Source organism: Sinocyclocheilus rhinocerous, unplaced genomic scaffold (assembly GCF_001515625.1).
Source record: "Sinocyclocheilus rhinocerous isolate Xijiao unplaced genomic scaffold, SAMN03320098_v1.1 scaffold790, whole genome shotgun sequence".
NCBI lineage: Eukaryota > Metazoa > Chordata > Actinopteri > Cypriniformes > Cyprinidae > Sinocyclocheilus > Sinocyclocheilus rhinocerous.
The window spans coordinates 636,696-653,155 of NW_015666971.1; the positions used below are offsets into that span (position 1 = coordinate 636,696).

Consider the following 16,460-nt stretch of genomic DNA (forward strand, 5'->3'; position numbering starts at 1 on the left):
ATATTCCTATTTTATTCAATGTATCTATACACTGCATCTAATTTGCATATTAATGTGTTCTTGGGGCAAACCATAATGAAAAAAGAAGTGTTATTATGAGAGTAATAACGTTGCGACATTTTCATAAGAGTATCTCATATTTCATAGGAATATTGAGCTATAATTTCTTTCCCTATTGGCTTGTTGTGTTTCTCAAAATGCCTGATTAACAGCCATTTGTCCTGGTGTCCTCTACAGAAGACATGCATGAAAATCATGCCTTGTTTCATAACAAAAAGTCATATTCCGATTTGAAACCCCATAGCATTTTTCTGAGATGTTTATTTACGACAAACAATTTGAAAATTATTTCAAATTCATTTTTAAAGAACAAAGAGAGGGTGTGTTTATGATCAAACCTCCAAACATTTGATATCTCTGAAAAGCCCTGAATGTGCTCTGAACAGGACATCCAGACCTAAATGTGGCATGTAGAGAAATTCACTCAAATATAATGTCCTCTACAGAGGTCTATGCCTGGGTCCCAGGAGGATATATAAGCCACAAAGTTCACAGATGCACATATATGCTGCAGTTTAGTCTTTCAAAGCACCATTATAACTGAGAACGGCATTTTCTTCTTAAAATCAGGACAGATACCATGATGCCCAACAGGATGCTGAGAGGTAGTGAATAAGCCCAGTAGAGATGTGATGTGGATACTGAAAATTCAGGCCCTTGAGAAAAGAGCAGACAGTTTTATTACTGATTTTATATTTCGTCATTTCCAAAAAAGTGAACAAACTTACTCCACTCTGTCATTTTAGGTTCAACCATACTACTGTGTCTCACTTCACATGTGTACTTGTCTCCATACTGTGGGGTGATATTCATATACTTGTACACTCTGAAGGTCCAGTCTTCCCCATACATTAAGTCAGAGGTCTCTGCTTTCACAGTGGACTTTTGGCCATTTAGATAAAAGTTTACTTCAATGTCACCAGGGTAAAACCCAGTGGCATAGCAGTAAAGTACGTTTACTTTTCCTTGTTGTTCAGGAAACTCAGTATACACATTGACTGAAGGGCGTACTGCAGAAGAAAAAGAAGTCAAATTAGAAAAGTCGAATAGTAGTTAAAAAAGTAGTTTGCTTCAATTTGAAAATTCATATATGTATATATAGAGAGAGAGAGAGAATGTGATGTTGGTTTAGAAAGACATCATAACTTCTGATCAGATTACCCAAAAGTGATTTTGCTGAATTTGTTTCTTGTTTGAGTTTCTCCAGGTAATCAGTTTGTCGATAAAATCCTGCTAACACCTCATACATGCAGAACGAGCGATCACTGCCTTCTAAAACTGAGAACCCGGCGCTTGCACTGGGACGTAAGACAAATGTGTTTTTTGCCTGGTCAAAGTATGCAAATGTGGCTTCATTCACCAAAACAACCACTGCCTGGTCTATGGAGCCATTCTCCATCATCCGCGTGTAGGCCAGGACATTCACTGTCTGGTAGTCTACAAAAACATACATTAGTACTTTATAGGCCAAGACTAAGAATGAGAGAGAACAGACATTGAAAATTAAACATTCAACATTTAATTTACACTGAAGAAATCATATACTTAAAATAAACCTGCAAACAATACCAACAAGTAATTTCGGTCCATTTAATTTAATTAACATGTTACATATAAACATTAAAAATCATTGCCTATTTAACCCTCATGTTTAGCTTCAAGTCTCAGAGAACCTATGACCATTTTAAGTTGAAAAATATGAAAATATACTTACACTGAAGTATCAGGTTTGTATTCAAAATGTTATGCATTTTCAAATTAATAAATGCAATGAATTTAAACATGCTAAGATTTTCTTCTTCCTGTTGTCTAAATGATGCATTACTTCCTGTGGAGAAGGAAGGATGAGAAAACAAAACAATATTTTAAATAACCTGTCCACATGGTGATCTGAGGAGAAAGCAGAAGGATTAACACCAATGTCTGGATGATTTCCATGTGTGCCATTCACGCAGTTGTCTTCAGAAAGTAACTAAAAGCCAATGTCTTCCTGTTAAAACAGTTTGACCGTAAAATAACTGTTCTTGGTCACATGATGTCTTGACTAGATTTTTTTTTCGTTCTGTACTTTCACTTTTGTTGTGCTGTGGTTTCCTTTTACAAGTTTGAATTATTTTGTTTTTCTAAGTATTTTAGTCATATTAAGTGATTGCAAATACAAAACTGGCAGTTGCAAAAGAACTGGATTGCACCATTATAGCAGCAATAAAGACCTACTTTCAGTTTTGAAATTCGACTTTAAGTGTGGTGAATTTTGACAAAACAAAATGCATGTTTTTCTCCTCATCATGGCTTTCTTTAACACCACCCTTGGGGCAGGTAGGGCATTTTGTCCAAAATATATATTTTTATATAAAATACTGTCAGTTATGTAATACTGTCTAGGTGAATATATTTAAAATATGTTTTAAGAAGTTTTAAGCTTGTTTGCAAGCCTGAGTGTGCAATCTAGAAATATGTCAACACTCTGCAGTAGCAAACAGAATCTCTGAATCTTACCAATATCTATAAAAAATTTTTTTTAAAACTCAACACCTCAGTCCAGACGAAGACAAAGACTAAAAATGACTGATTCAAATGGGTTTTGTGCATATTTTAACTTTAAATTACCTGCATGTGAGCTACTGAAAGTCACTAATGATGATATTACACTTGATTTATTTTAGAAGAACATGCATACCAGCAGTTCATTGGATGTGCATTTAACAATGAAGGGCAAGTAAGCCGTTTCTGGCGCTATGGGTATGATGGCAGAGATATCATGCATGTGGATTTGGCGAAGGAAGCTGTGGTTGCTACCAGTGAACCTGGTCAGCTTTTAGCAGAAGAGAGAAAGAGCAAAGAATACATTAAGAGAAAAGAGGCACGACTAGTAAAGGTGTGTTCTGCTGTGAAAACGGTCTTCCTGAAGTCAAACAACTCCCTCTCCAGGGCAGGTAAATCAGCAGTCTATCACTGTAACTTGGATGCTTTTGATGCACACATATACGTATATATAAAGTACATTTTATATTTATTTGGTGGTTTCACATTGCAAAATTGATAAACAATTGTTTATTCAAATGTAGCAAAACCTGCAGTATATGTGTCTTCTGGAGGAGAAAAGGATCAGGAATATCTTAAATGTGCTGTGCATGGCTTCTATCCAAACATCATTCGAGTACGTTGGACCCAAAATAGAAGGCCAGTCTATTTTGGTGTATCAACTACTGGAGTACTCCCTCACAAAGATGGCACTTTCCAGATGATCTCCTATCTTAGCCTTAGTAACGTGAGTGCGCAGAGTGTTACCTGTGAGATCGAACACTTAAGCATTGATGGGATACTGAGGATAGCCTATGGTAAGTCACTCACAAGCGCATAAATAATTCATATGAGCATAATGATAAATTATGTGAAAACTTGACTTGCTTTGTCTCTTTTTTTTCAGAGGAGAAATCTTTGCTTCTATCACAAATCACAGAGATTGTACTTAAGGCAGTGGCTGCCTTTTTTCTCGGATTTGCTTTACCAGTGTGCCTAACTGTACTATTTATATGTATAAGGCAACAAACAACAAAACCACCCGAGGACGAGATAAAAGACACAAGTGATGAATCAGAAGCATCTTTATCTTTGAATTTAATGAATATTTCTCAGGAAACATAAGATATTTAAGGCGAGTGTGACTCCAAACTATATAGGCTATTATTATTATTATTATTATTATTACTGTTGTTATTGCCACAGACAAATATGTTTATATTCATTTATGTGTAGAACTGAATCTCAAGTATAGTATACACATAATTTCTCTACAGGCAATAATCACATCTCTATAGGCAATAAAAGTCTATAGAGATTTTACATACTACTTTTTTGGATACTAACCCTGATAGCATACGGACATCACAGAGACGTCTATTTGGCGTCTGCGTTTACATCTGCAAGATGTATTTTTTAGAGTGTTTGTTCATCTGCAATACTTCTATTGGACGTTTCCTGTCAGATGTCAAATAGACGTTTGGAAAATGTCTTTAAGATGTTTATGATTTAGAAAGTAGGCTATGTTTGAAATTACATCTTAAAGACGTCTATCAGATGTTTGTACACAGCAGATGCTTTCCAGATGAAGCGATGTTTAACAGACATCTTGCAGACATACATGTGCTATACAAGCTTGTTTATCACAGCTTAAAGAGTTTGTAAATGTAGTGGAACTTTTTTATTTTGCATAGTCTAACAGATACTTTACAGTACTGTAATTATGAAATCACCCTCACTTGCAATCATTCCTTTAGCCTACACAAAATAAACAGGCTGTTTATGACAAATGCTGTATATAGTATATTGGTATTGCATTGGGAATGTGAGTTATTCCTTTAAACTTTTCTATTGTTACATTTTTGCTCCATTTGTTTCATAGGTAACACTTTACAATAAGGTTCCATTTGTTAATGTTAGTTAATGTATTGACTAACATGAACGAACAATGAACAATACATTTATTACAGTATTTATTCATCTTTGTTAATGTTAGTTAATGAAAATACAGTTCTCTGTTAGTTCGTGTTAATTCACAGTGCATTAACTATTGTTAACAAGCACAAATTTTGTTTTTAATGATGCATTAGCAAATGTTGAAATTAACATTAACCAAGATTAATAAATGCTGTAGAAGTATTGTTCATTCTTAGTTCATGTTAACTAAAGTAGTTAACTAATGAACCTTATTCATTAAAGTGTTACCGTTTCATCTATGAATTGCACTGTCCTATTCAATATTTAGTCTTTAAAAGTATTAAAAGTTTATTAAATTCCAAGGGATATTGCAATGTTTTAGAAAAAGGAATTATTTGATTAAATCAAATGCCAAAACAGAAGCGTTAATAAAGTAATAAACATCAGAATATAAATAGTGCGTCATTCTAACTTGTACGGTGAGCATCAAAACGATGACATTCTCAATAGCCAATAGATTAAGAGAAACATGTTTTCCCGCTTATGGCGCCAGTGCTTCAACCAATAGCAGAGCGGGTCGTTGTAGCTTTAAAGCCCAGCGATTGGCTCCGCTCACGAAGTGGGCGGGAGCAGTGGCTTCTGCAAGATCCTCGCAGCCATTTTCACGAAAGTGTTGCGGGCGCCATGTCTGTGGAAGATCCCGAAAAAGCCTTCGAACATAAACACAATATTCTGCGTCTGCAGTCTCGCACCAGGGCATCTGTGAAACCGCCGGGGACATTATCAAAGCTGTGTTGAGACAGCGTTAAACATGAGAGCGGATATAATGTCTGTAAAGCGTCTCATGTGTTGTTGAGACGCGTAAACCGTGAGTTTTTCCTCCAGACTGTCAGTATATCAAAACCTTCAGCCAACGAGTGACTGATGCTCCTCACTCTGGTTGCGGAGAAGGGCCAGTTTTCCGTTTCCAACCATCATGGCTTTTGTGAGCCTCTTCTCCAGTCCCCCAAGCCCCGTACTTGACAAAAACATGACAGACTGTGAGCTGACAGGGGAAAAAAGGTCGAGTAAACATGTTATTATCTGCAAATGCTTCACTGTGTGCGTCTATCGAGCGAATGTGAATATTTTGACACCTATCTTGTTTTTTTTTTTCAACGTCAAGTACGTTAGGCTTCGTTTTCGTTTTTGGACAGGCCTTTCCCCCAGTTCACATATTTTCCTGCATGCACTTTCATTTTAATATCTGTTGCAGAGTGACACTGCTCATCTTTGTCAATTTCCATCGCTTTCCACATTTGTTCGCGCTCTTATTTAGCTGATTTAGGACATTTGGAATTTTGTAGAAGGTTGTAGTTGGTTATTATAGTAATGTTAATAAGTCGTTTCAAGGTTGTTGAATATGTAAATAGTCATAAGATGCCCCGCCCACTCACGTTCCATCGGAACGCCCCGCCCACCTGGGAAAGGAAAACATGTCTGGTAGGGATTCATATGACAGGACTGTTGAGGCATTGTAAGCCATGTGTTCAGCTATTTTAATTATCAGCCAGTGATTGGAGGCTCTGGAGGTTGGCTAAGTCTGTCTTAAGTTTCATCTGCCCACTTGATCCTATTTATTTTCTTCCATGCATTCCTGGTCTTTTTGTGCACGATTCATCATCCAAATTTTTATAACATCAAACAGTGTTGTCCATTTATATCAAATGTCATTGTCAGAAATAATGCTGAATAATGTCATTGTTTCTGAACTCATAACTAGATAGGCCTAGATAAAATATTTATCAAGTTAGGTAGCAGATAACAGAATTTTTGGCCCCCGCTTTTAAATATCTAGGGCATTTCTGGAGGGTTTTTATGTCCTGATTCTTGAATAATTTCTGACCCCGATTCAGATGCATTTATATCCTATTCATTGCACTTAAGTGGAAAATATTGCCAATGCTGCTGTATAAGCATAGCATGCGTTATTGAATAAAGAAATTGCTGGCTTGGCCTTGACAGCATCCAGATGCAAAAAAAGCCTCATTGCAACCCATGCTAGTTTCAGATTTTACAACAGTGTAGCACCTTGAATCTCTGTGTGTGCATTACCCATGCGTTTATTGGTCATATGTTTAAAATCAAAAAAATGCAGTGTGGTTAAAATATTGTAATAATTATTGAGTTTTCTTCCATTTCCCTTTGTTTTTGCCCTCAAAGTCGAACACAGAAGACACCAAGTTAGTTATCAAACCAATAATCTCACATACATAGTCACTACATCATCCCATTTGCAAACATTGACTATTTATTAACTATGTAGAAACAAACATTTTGTGTTTTTAAACACACTAGAGGACCATAGTGGCATCTTTTGCATGCTCCATGCTACGTCACTGTATGTAATGGCCATTTATTTAGCTGTGTAAAAATCCCAGAGATCTTGGTTTCCTTCTATAGTGTCATGGCCTACTTTGGTAAAAACTGAGAGACCTTCAGACTCTGTGTTATTGTGTCCTTGCTCTCACTTCAGACTTTAACGATCGGAAAACTGTTGGGAATTTGACACCTGGCAAAACAAACATTACATCCGTATTGATTTTAATCAAATAAGAGTTTGCTGCTCTGTTCATTTTGCATTGAGCATTTAAAGGTGACATATTATGCCCCTTTTTACAATATGTAATATAAGTCTCTGGTGTCCCCAGAATGTGTCTGTGAAGTTTCAGCTCAAAATACTCCACAGACGTTAAAAACACACACGAGTTATAAAAACAGTCGGTTATGTCTGTGAAAGGTAAACAGCTGGGATATAAATCACTTGTTTATTTTAGATCTGTGTGGCAGCAGCAATATACAGTAGCCTAAATAGAAAAGTCAGATTTTCATGATATGTCACCTTTAAGAGGAAAGTTTATGCTGCATGATTACATGACTCTGGAATTACCCAAAATGTTTTAGGTTTTCATTTATTTCATCTTAAACATACAAAAAAGACAACTTCATGTTTTAAAAATTGTATTACGAACAGAAAAGCCTATGGTCTTCAGAACAGAATAAACACTTTTTTATTCTTTTCGTTTTAGTTGTTTTCACAATGTTTTTCTAGAGAAGTTTTAAGTTATAGCTATAATTTTAGATTTACTGAAGGCCTGTGCAAAGCTCACTGCCACAATACTATGGTGTTGTAGGTGTTTGCCAATGCATTGCTTCATGCTCTTTGTGGTTGCTAGAGGATTGTGGGTGATTGCTTTCTGGCTCAAGTCTTTAAAACTTCATAACAAACCCCTAATTCTGAGTATGAGCAATAATAGTAATGATGCTTGAATACTAGTGACTGTTTTGCTCAGAATATTGAGCTATTTCACTGATTTGATAGCACTTGTCCTGGCTCATTGTTTTTGTTAATGAAATCCTCAAACATGCTTGTTTTGATCTTACAGGGAGGATGGAGAACTGGAGGATGGAGAAATAGATGATGAAGGCATAAGCATAGAAGAAGTGAAGGAAACTAAGGAAGAGTCTGAAGAGGTCGAGAAAGACAAAGAGAAGGGGAAAGACAGAGAAAAAGATGACAAGTCACACCGGCATTCGCGAAAGCGACACAGGAAAGAAAAACGACGGTCGAAGAGAAGGCGACGAGACCGACAAAAGGTACGTTCGGGCGTTGTATCTTTTTGTGCAACTGTTACTAGTTTTTACCTTTTTTTTTTTTCCAACATTTTCCAATTCAGCATCACTCTCCATCCAGTGGCTCCAGCTCGGACAGCTATGACTCGGAGCACGAGCGTCAAGACAGACCTAAGAGCAAGAAGAGCAAAGGAACATATCGTGACGGAGAATTGGCACAGGTGAGTTCAGGGTCAGGTACTAGATTTAAAATTTCATTATCAGCAACATACAATTACATTTCTTTTCTACCCACGTCTCCAGCGGGAAAATGAATCCGCAAAACCACCGAGATCAGTGCAGCACAAGACCAGCGATTTGGATAAATACAGTGACTACAGTGAAGAAAAGTACGACTATGATGAAGACGATGATTTCTCAGAGGAGCTGTCTAAATACAAACATGCTAAAGAGTCGTCTGGTCATGGCAAAGCAGGGCCTAAAGACCAGGCCAAGAGACCAATCATGAAGGGACAACAAAAACAACAACAGCAGTGTATGTTTGTTTACTTTACTTGCAAATATTATAGAAGTCTGCATGGGAATTCATTTGAAGACCCAACAGACTAAACCCGTGATCTCGAGTTAAATGTGGCTTATTCCTTTTGATTATCTTTCGTCTTTTTCTTTCACTTGTTATGTAGTTGGTGGGCAGCGTGGTAGAGGTCGTGGTGCCGTTGGCAGGGGACGGGGAATGCAGAACAAGAATAAGAAACAGAAGGGCAAGAACTGGGGTCGGGGTCGTGGTCGAGGAGGAGAACAGGGTGGAGGAGTCGGGGTGAGAATTTCTCATTTTTGAATAAACTATCACCGGTAAGATCTCAGGGCACTCATGTTATTGTCTTGTCCTCATACAGGATTCTAGAGGACCGCCCAGTTTCCAGAAGAAGCGTCCAATCATGAGCCAGGAATTCATTAATCAACATACGGTTGAACACAATGGGAGGCACATTTGTAAATATTTCCTTGAGGGTCGATGCATCAAGGTAAGCTCATTCCACCCTTTTCACACACATGTAGGGTTAAACAGTATTTCATTTTATTTGTCAAAATTCATTTGTAAGTGAAACGTGATCTTAATGCTTCACAGGGGGACCAGTGCAAGTTTGAACATGATAATGTTGTTCCAGAGAAAAAGAAAGAACTGTGCAAGTTTTATGTCCAGGGATACTGTACCAAAGGAGATATCTGTATATACATGCACAATATCCTTTCAAAACATTTCTTGGATATGTTTTTACAGATTAACAGTAAGAGATAATCTTAACATGTCATTAGTCAAAAAAGAAAGGGTTTTCTCTTGGTTTTTTTTCTCGTTTTGGACCTTGACCCTAAAGCGTACGTGAGTATCCTTGCAAGTTCTTTCACACCGGAGCAAAGTGTTATCAAGGAGACAACTGCAAGTTCTCCCATGAACCTTTAACCAATGTTACCAAGGAACTTTTGGAGAAGGTATGGACTAAATTGTGACTTAATATTCAGTTTCCATACAAAAATGCACACATTTTTACAAATGCTTGACTTAACATTCTGTTTCCGTACAAATACATGCCCTGTATTCATATTTAAAATACACACTAATTACTGAGAATTTTAAGTAACTTGGGATAATGTGCCTTGCTCAGCTATGCAGTGGTAATAAAATGTATTCTCAGTAACTATCCAGTTCCAGGGTCACAATTAGAGTTATTTTAGCACTTTATAAAAAGTCCAGGTATGGAACTGTCACATCTAGCAAGGTTTAAGTTTTAGCATCAACTCTTTGAACTATTTTATGTCACATTCAATTAATAAATCATGCATTGGAAACCTAATTGCTGTTGCACGTTTTAGATCCTAAATACAGATGAGGAAACTGTCATTGAGGATGAGCTGGAGTTAGAAGATCTGAGAAAACAAGGAATCGCTCCACTACCTAAACCACCTCCAGGAGTTGGATTGTTACCCACTCCTGGGCCTGGAAGTCCACCGGATGGAGGCAAGAAGATCCCCTCTCTTTTTGAGATTAAAGTTCAGCCTACTGTGGACTTGGCACAAAAGATTGCTCTAAGGTACTGTTGGTGTTTCTTGACTTAGTCCTCTTAACGCTGACTGTTTGCATCCAGAATATTTGGTCAAGTTTGGTCTGTTTACATGACACATAACCTGCTTTAGCATCGTCATTTAGCCTTTTCTTATACTTCTATTCACAAGTTGGCAATATCAATAAATATATCTTCATTCTACAAGTCAAACTGAACCGTAGATAATTATTTCTACCTTCAAAAAGGTCATTATTTCCACCTTTTTGCAAAAACTACTTTAAAAATCAGGACCACCAGTCACTTCAGGTTTGGCATTGTATGGATTACCTGTTCATTATTATAGAAAAGTTTGGAAAGATGTTTTTTCCCCAATAGCCCAAGTGAGTGTCAATTAAATAATAGTTGTTTTTGTTGCTGTTTTTGTTTGGGCTTTCGTTTGTAGCATGTTTCATTGTTGTTTTCATTGCAGGCCCAATTTCTACAACAGTACATCTCCCCCTGCTGGACAGTTTCAAGGTGGTCCACAGTTTGGCAGTAGCCCTGAGGAAATGCAGGCTGGCAATATTATGTCTTCTCCACCCAATGCTTCCCATTCCCCTCATCCAGGCTCCATAGGGAGCCCTCCCATACCATTCACAGGTCCAGGAATGCCCCAAAGCCCACCAGGCCAACCTCCACCCCAGGGTTTTGGCCAGTGCTCACCTATGCCACCTCCAGGTCAGCCGCCTGCTTTTCATGGAAACATGCATCACATGAACCGTCCTCCACTCAATCAACAGGGGGCTTCATTTCAACCTGTGCCTGACATGCCAATAAACATGCCTTTCCAAAACATGGGCCAGATGCCCTCAGAGTTCTTCAAGAATTTGTTTAGCAGCCGGTCTCTGGCCCAAGGGGGTAGGTCTTCATTTGGCATTATTATTTTGTTGTTGTTGTTGTTTTTTATGAAAAGTTTGATATTTATAAAATATTAATCTATTGATGCCCTGTTTTCCATTTTATCTACAGATGAGGGACCCATGCAAGACTCCCAGCCACATGGTAACTCTGATTCCAGTGGGATGCAGGACTTCCTTCCGGCTGTACAGAAGGCTTTGTTTTTACATCTAAACCAGAACAAGCAAGACTCTGACTCTCACAGGGATGAGGGACAAGGGTCTGCACCTCCCAACAGAGAAAAAGGTTAGCGTGGGGTGTTGGAAATAAACATTTTGAAACAGTGTTGCTTTAACCCTGAACAATAGAGTGCTGCAGGAATGAGTCCTATAACCTTGAAACAAGTTACTTTTTTGAACTACTGGTTCCATCCTCCTGAAGTCGGTGGGTTTTTTGAATGGGTTTTTGGTCTAAGGTTAACACAAGCTCAAGATATTTTCACATTTTATTCTATGACATAAAATACATCAGTAATACCTTGTTATTTCTTTGAAGCTTTTATGTGTCTTGAAAAAAGCAGTTGCTAACAAGTGGCTAAGTAGAACTAAGTTATGTTAATTTGTGATTATCTTGATTAACAAAACATGTTGGTCACAGAGCTTATTTTTTTGCAATAATCCAAAAGCCAATGGAAAAATCTTGTTGGCTTTTTGTCGAGGGAACCAGGGTCATGATAGTCAAATCAATGTTAATATTTGATAGTAATTCATTAACAAAGTAAGTTTAAAATAGTTCTTGGTTTCAGTTTGATTCTGTTTAAATGTTCATATTCTAATATCATTTCTGTTTATTAGATGAAGCCCCTAATTGGTACTCCAGTGATGAGGAAGAGGGTAGTAGCGTAACAGCCATCCTTAATACTCTAAAGAAGCAGAATGATATGTTAAAAAATCAGCCTAGCGTGGGACCAGCCGACCCCAGACTCCAGAAGGAACGAGCTTTGCCCAATGATCCTCGAATAAAAGCTGACCCTCGTCAGCGTCCCCCAGACCCCAGGAAAGACGCTGGAGATCTTGTCGGGGACCCCAGGCTTGCCAGAGACCCACGCAAGATGAAACCTTTGGACTCCTCCAAACCTGACCCTCATCGCCACCCAAACCCCCCTGTGTCCCACAAACCTCCCGCTGGAGAGGATGATGACGAGTGTGAGAGAGAGCTGAGGGAACGAGCAGCCTTGATCCCGTTGGATCCCAGCCCTGGAGCCGCGCTGCGTGACCCCCGCTGTCAAATCAAGCAGTTCAGTCACATCCGGGTGGATATTCTCCTCCAGCGTCCGGCGTTTGCGCAGACCGTGGTTTGGGCTCCAGAGGACCTCATTCCTCTGTTGATTCCCAAACAGGAGCCCTCCATAAATCTTCCGCTCCCACCTTTAATTGCAGATGCTCAACTAAACCGTAGCCTCTCCTCCCCACCGGATCACCCTCCATCAGCAACCCCAACACCTCCTGATCCACGTCTGGTAGCCGCCCGCTTCAAAGAGGGCATTGTGCGACTTTGCAGTCCTCCCAGTAGGACTGTAGATGCTCACCACCACCACCCGGACAAACCCGCGGACCCACGTTCTCATAAGACTCTTGATCCCAGAATCAGCCGGTCCGGCAGCCTGGACTCCAAGCTACCGGGTATGAGGGAGAGTCCTTCTGGAGGAGGAGCCACTGACCCGCGGCTACAGCGTGGATCTTCAAACCAACCGGTTCCCGCTTCCGCTAAGCCCGAGTCAGAAAAGTTGCCCCCATATGCTCCCCGCCTGGCATCTTCAATGGGGGCGGGACTTGAGAGCCCTACCACGCTGTTAGGCGGGATTAGTTTGTACGATCCACGCAATCACAGCCTACTATCCCCGAAACGTGATAGTGAGGAGCTCTCTAAAAAACCAAGTATCCTAAAGCCGTCTGCGAAGCTCCCCAGCTCTCCACCACATGCCTCACCATCACAGGGCACAGGAGTGGAAAAAGACGAAAAAAGTCCACTTGATGACTCTGACAGCAACACAAGTGGCTGTCCGTCAAATCCTCCTGTGCCTACCGTAATGCCAGCGTCTCCTTGCTCGCCAGTCCTGGCTGCAGCTCCCGCTGTGCACAACTTGCCTATCCAGGCACTAGCAGGACTGATACGGCCTGCTTACACTGACCCGCGGCAGAACAAACCTGTGGGTCCTGCTGCTGGGACTCCCCAAGAGGATGTGGAGGACAAAGACAGTAAGAAGAAAGACAGGCCCTTGAGGGATGTCTTTAAAACATTTGACCCTACAGCCTCTCCATTCTGTCAGTAAACACACCTATGAGGAATATAGCTCATGCATTTTACTGTATTCTGTACATCTGTTCTTTGTATTCACTGCATGTATATGAAGCTTTTCTATTTATTTATATTTGTTTGTACATACATTCTCCACAGCTGCATCATGATCTAACCAGATATGTTTTTCTTTTGGCCTCTTGTGCATTCATAGATAGACATTGGATAGGCAAGGTCTTTATTTGCTCAAGAAGCATTTTAAGTACAATTGTATCTGGTATATGGAGACTTTGGTAAACAGAGTCTGCTAAACAGGTGAGTATATGTAATATCAATGCTTCTGTTGCTTTCAGCGGTTAAAAGGGATGTGTGGCTTAAACTATTCATATTTGTAGTACTGTGTAATGCAAAAAGCTATAGAAAATTATACATTTTTGCTAAATCCCCACAGTATTTATCATATAACTACATACAGAGTATATATAAACACTGTAATATAGCAGCACTTCTGTGTCTCATGTCAAGTGTGCATTTCATCAAATTTGTGATTTTGGTGATGAAACGGTTCATATGAGATTCCTTTCAGAGAATCTCTATTGTAAATGGTTTTCTTTTTAACACGAGGCTTTTTTTATGGTCATTGTTTTTTGCGTAGATAATTCTATTTTATTTGTATGTTTTTCCACAGAAAATGCTGAACTGCTTTTGTGTTCTTTTACCAGTCTGACTGAAATGCTAGAAAGGGAATTTAAATACAGCAGTCACTTTCCTCTTTTTAAATTTGATGTCTAAAATAAAATATAAAGGAATTAAGTGATTCTGATATTAGTGTTTTTAAGTGGATGTCACTTTTGTGTTGTGAAGCCCATGACAATTGCAGCCGGCTGAACAATTTTAGTCATTGTTTTAGCCTTCAGGCTTATGCATTTTCCTATACAATGACTTTGGAGGATCAAATCTTCAAAAATATTTAGTCAAATATTGTCAACATCACATCATCATCTGTGTCCAAGTACAAATTTCACACCTGATCTCATTTACAATCATACTTCTAAAATGCATTTACTATAACTCTTCAAACACGTTGATATATATATACATACATGTATATAATTCAGACATAAGCAATGTGAAGAAAAAGGAATATACATTCCTAATGTAAATCATTAAAATTATTGAATGTGTATGCGTACTGCATACCATATCAACATATTTTTTCCTTTGTAAATGTCTGCAGCTGTAAAATGTATACATTCAGTATTTTTGGAGTTTGATTTACATTAGGAATGTGTTCATTTTTGGTATTTATGTCCTTTTTGTACATGTTGCTACAAATTTTTTTTTGATCGATAGACTTCAAGAAATATATGTATTAGAATAATTATGTATTTTAGTTATGCAATTATTACAGTAAATAAATGTGATCAGGTGTGCAATTTCTACTTAAACATTGATAATGAAATAAAACGATATCGAAAATGTTTTTATCTTTGCCCTATTCACATTTTGTGTTTTTTTTCTAAAAGCACATTGTGTGCATAATGCTTTTTAGTTTGGTGCGGAAGGCTGTTGACTTTCTCAACATATAACAACAACAGAATATATCCAAAAGTTACAGGCAAAATTAAGAGCCTTTATTTTGTGTTTACTCATTTGTAATTATCTAACACATTGATGGGTGGTGCAAGGCTGGGCGCCGCTGAATGCTGGGAGGTCCTACGTAGACCCAAATCATCCGTTTCGGGGTTAAGCTGTTCTTGAGCTCGGTGCATAAGGAGACCCTTTTTCCACTGGAAACAGAATGCTGCTGCCTTTGCTGCTTCCGAGTTTGGCTCAGGCTGTTTCAAACCCTATAAAATCAGAAACAGCCATTTAAAATTGAAACACCTAAGTTAAGCATGCTAAATATCATACAAGAAAATATAGACATCACTACTTTCTACTGATTGCCTGGAGCATAATGGTCCTCATAATTCTTACCCTGATGCAGGCAGTCTCTGCAGCTCGTACTCCTTGGATAACTGTCTGGAGTAGATTCTGTGCATTCTTCACCAGGATCTCATCTGATGATTTGCACCCAGGAGTAACTGCATTAACACTGGAGAGACACCATGCACCCCTTGGGTCACATGAGATTTTTGCATGTTTAATTTATTGGTAATGTTGTTTGCACATGATTGAATGTGTCAGGGATTTAAGGAAGAAAGTAACTTTCAGATGCTGCAAGAAAGACAATCAGAATTGTTGCGAGTCAGGGAGATATACTATTGATCGTCTCTCACCTTGAAATGATGGTAAGTTGGTTGGAAATGGTAAGGATCTGCTCTGCAATGACAAAGAGCTCCTCAGTACAATGCTTGTCCAGACAGTGGTCTGCTATGACACGCACAAACTGGGTGATCGACTGGCCGCTTGAGACAAGATCTTTCGCAGATGTTACAAAAGCATCTTTGGTCTACAGGTGAAACAAGCTAGTGTCAGTATGGGAACATAACCTTTATACAGAAGAAAACTTTCAAAGCTTCTGACCTGGATTGGCCCTTTCTTCTTTAGGTACTGGGCCATGTGATAGAGTTTATCTGCCATTTCTTTTGTCACCTTGACAATCTGGTTACCCTGATCATCCCACTTCTCAGTTTCCCATTTCAGAAAGAGAGAAGTGTAAGAGAGGGTCGTATCTACTAAGTTGAACACAGGACCTCTTGGGCTCCTCTGGGATGTCTCTTCCTGAGGTAGATAAATAGTTTATATTGCTAGATCTAAAATGTTGTCCATTCTTCAACTTTAACATGATTCATCAACGTTTTTTTTTTTTACCTTATTTGGTTCCTGATTGGACACATCTTGGACACTTGGTTTGCTTTTAGTAGGACCTTGATTATTTGTGGATAGAGGATGTAGTGTTGCCTTTTTTGTGAAACCTGGTGTCCGGGACATGACAAATCTACTAGACTCTTTGCCCTGCAAGCTACACTTGATCTGTTCCTTTGTGACTGCAAGAATTCCATCTACTTTACAGATTTCTTCAACAAGGTAATGTGCCTTTGCTGACCAGCACTGTGACTGGATATCAAGGGTGAGAGTGTCTCCAAGAGTTTGTGTCTCTGCTAT

At 38.8% G+C, this 16,460-nt stretch overlaps 3 protein-coding genes across 3 annotated transcripts; 2 read left to right on the forward strand and 1 right to left on the reverse strand.

Annotated features, from left to right (window-relative positions):
* Positions 1-384: 384 nt before the first annotated feature.
* LOC107733342 (patr class II histocompatibility antigen, DO beta chain-like) lies at positions 385-1,998 on the reverse strand. The gene is made up of 4 exons (XM_016544921.1): positions 1,935-1,998; positions 1,222-1,497; positions 789-1,070; positions 385-716 (listed from the first exon to the last, which is right to left on the reverse strand). Exons 1-4 carry the CDS (start codon positions 1,996-1,998, stop codon positions 595-597), a joined length of 744 nt encoding a protein of 247 aa, XP_016400407.1. The 3' UTR covers positions 385-594.
* A 329-nt stretch (positions 1,999-2,327) lies between these two features.
* On the forward strand, positions 2,328-3,934 carry LOC107733341 (hereditary hemochromatosis protein homolog). The gene is made up of 4 exons (XM_016544920.1): positions 2,328-2,379; positions 2,727-2,996; positions 3,129-3,401; positions 3,491-3,934. The coding sequence occupies exons 1-4, from the start codon at positions 2,328-2,330 to the stop codon at positions 3,706-3,708; spliced, it is 813 nt and encodes a 270-aa protein (XP_016400406.1). The 3' UTR covers positions 3,709-3,934.
* A 1,108-nt stretch (positions 3,935-5,042) lies between these two features.
* LOC107733337 (zinc finger CCCH domain-containing protein 6-like) lies at positions 5,043-13,755 on the forward strand. Its single transcript, XM_016544917.1, has 12 exons — positions 5,043-5,562; positions 7,926-8,136; positions 8,217-8,333; positions 8,416-8,647; positions 8,796-8,929; positions 9,009-9,137; positions 9,242-9,356; positions 9,494-9,603; positions 9,985-10,202; positions 10,645-11,072; positions 11,184-11,357; positions 11,906-13,755. Exons 1-12 carry the CDS (start codon positions 5,477-5,479, stop codon positions 13,381-13,383), a joined length of 3,432 nt encoding a protein of 1,143 aa, XP_016400403.1. The 5' UTR covers positions 5,043-5,476; the 3' UTR covers positions 13,384-13,755.
* The last annotated feature ends 2,705 nt before the right edge of the window (positions 13,756-16,460 follow it).

Bases quoted from the DNA above. Each gene is read 5' to 3' on its own strand.
- LOC107733342 (XM_016544921.1), bottom strand. From the start codon at position 1,998: ATGGAAATCATCCAGACATTGGTGTTAATCCTTCTGCTTTCTCCTCAG. The intron at 1,498-1,934 runs GTTATTTAAAAT...ATGTTTTTGTAG, and splicing joins TCAGATCACCATGTGGACAG to ACTACCAGACAGTGAATGTC. The intron at 1,071-1,221 runs GTAATCTGATCA...TTTCTTCTGCAG, and splicing joins TTCAGCAAAATCACTTTTGG to TACGCCCTTCAGTCAATGTG.
- LOC107733337 (XM_016544917.1), top strand. From the start codon at position 5,477: ATGGCTTTTGTGAGCCTCTTCTCCAGTCCCCCAAGCCCCGTACTTGAC. The intron at 9,357-9,493 runs ATATCCTTTCAA...CCTAAAGCGTAC, and splicing joins TATCTGTATATACATGCACA to GTGAGTATCCTTGCAAGTTC. The intron at 11,358-11,905 runs GTTAGCGTGGGG...TCTGTTTATTAG, and splicing joins ACCTCCCAACAGAGAAAAAG to ATGAAGCCCCTAATTGGTAC.
- LOC107733341 (XM_016544920.1), top strand. From the start codon at position 2,328: ATGCATGTTTTTCTCCTCATCATGGCTTTCTTTAACACCACCCTTGGG. The intron at 2,380-2,726 runs GTAGGGCATTTT...GATTTATTTTAG, and splicing joins TAACACCACCCTTGGGGCAG to AAGAACATGCATACCAGCAG. The intron at 3,402-3,490 runs GTAAGTCACTCA...CTTTTTTTTCAG, and splicing joins GATACTGAGGATAGCCTATG to AGGAGAAATCTTTGCTTCTA.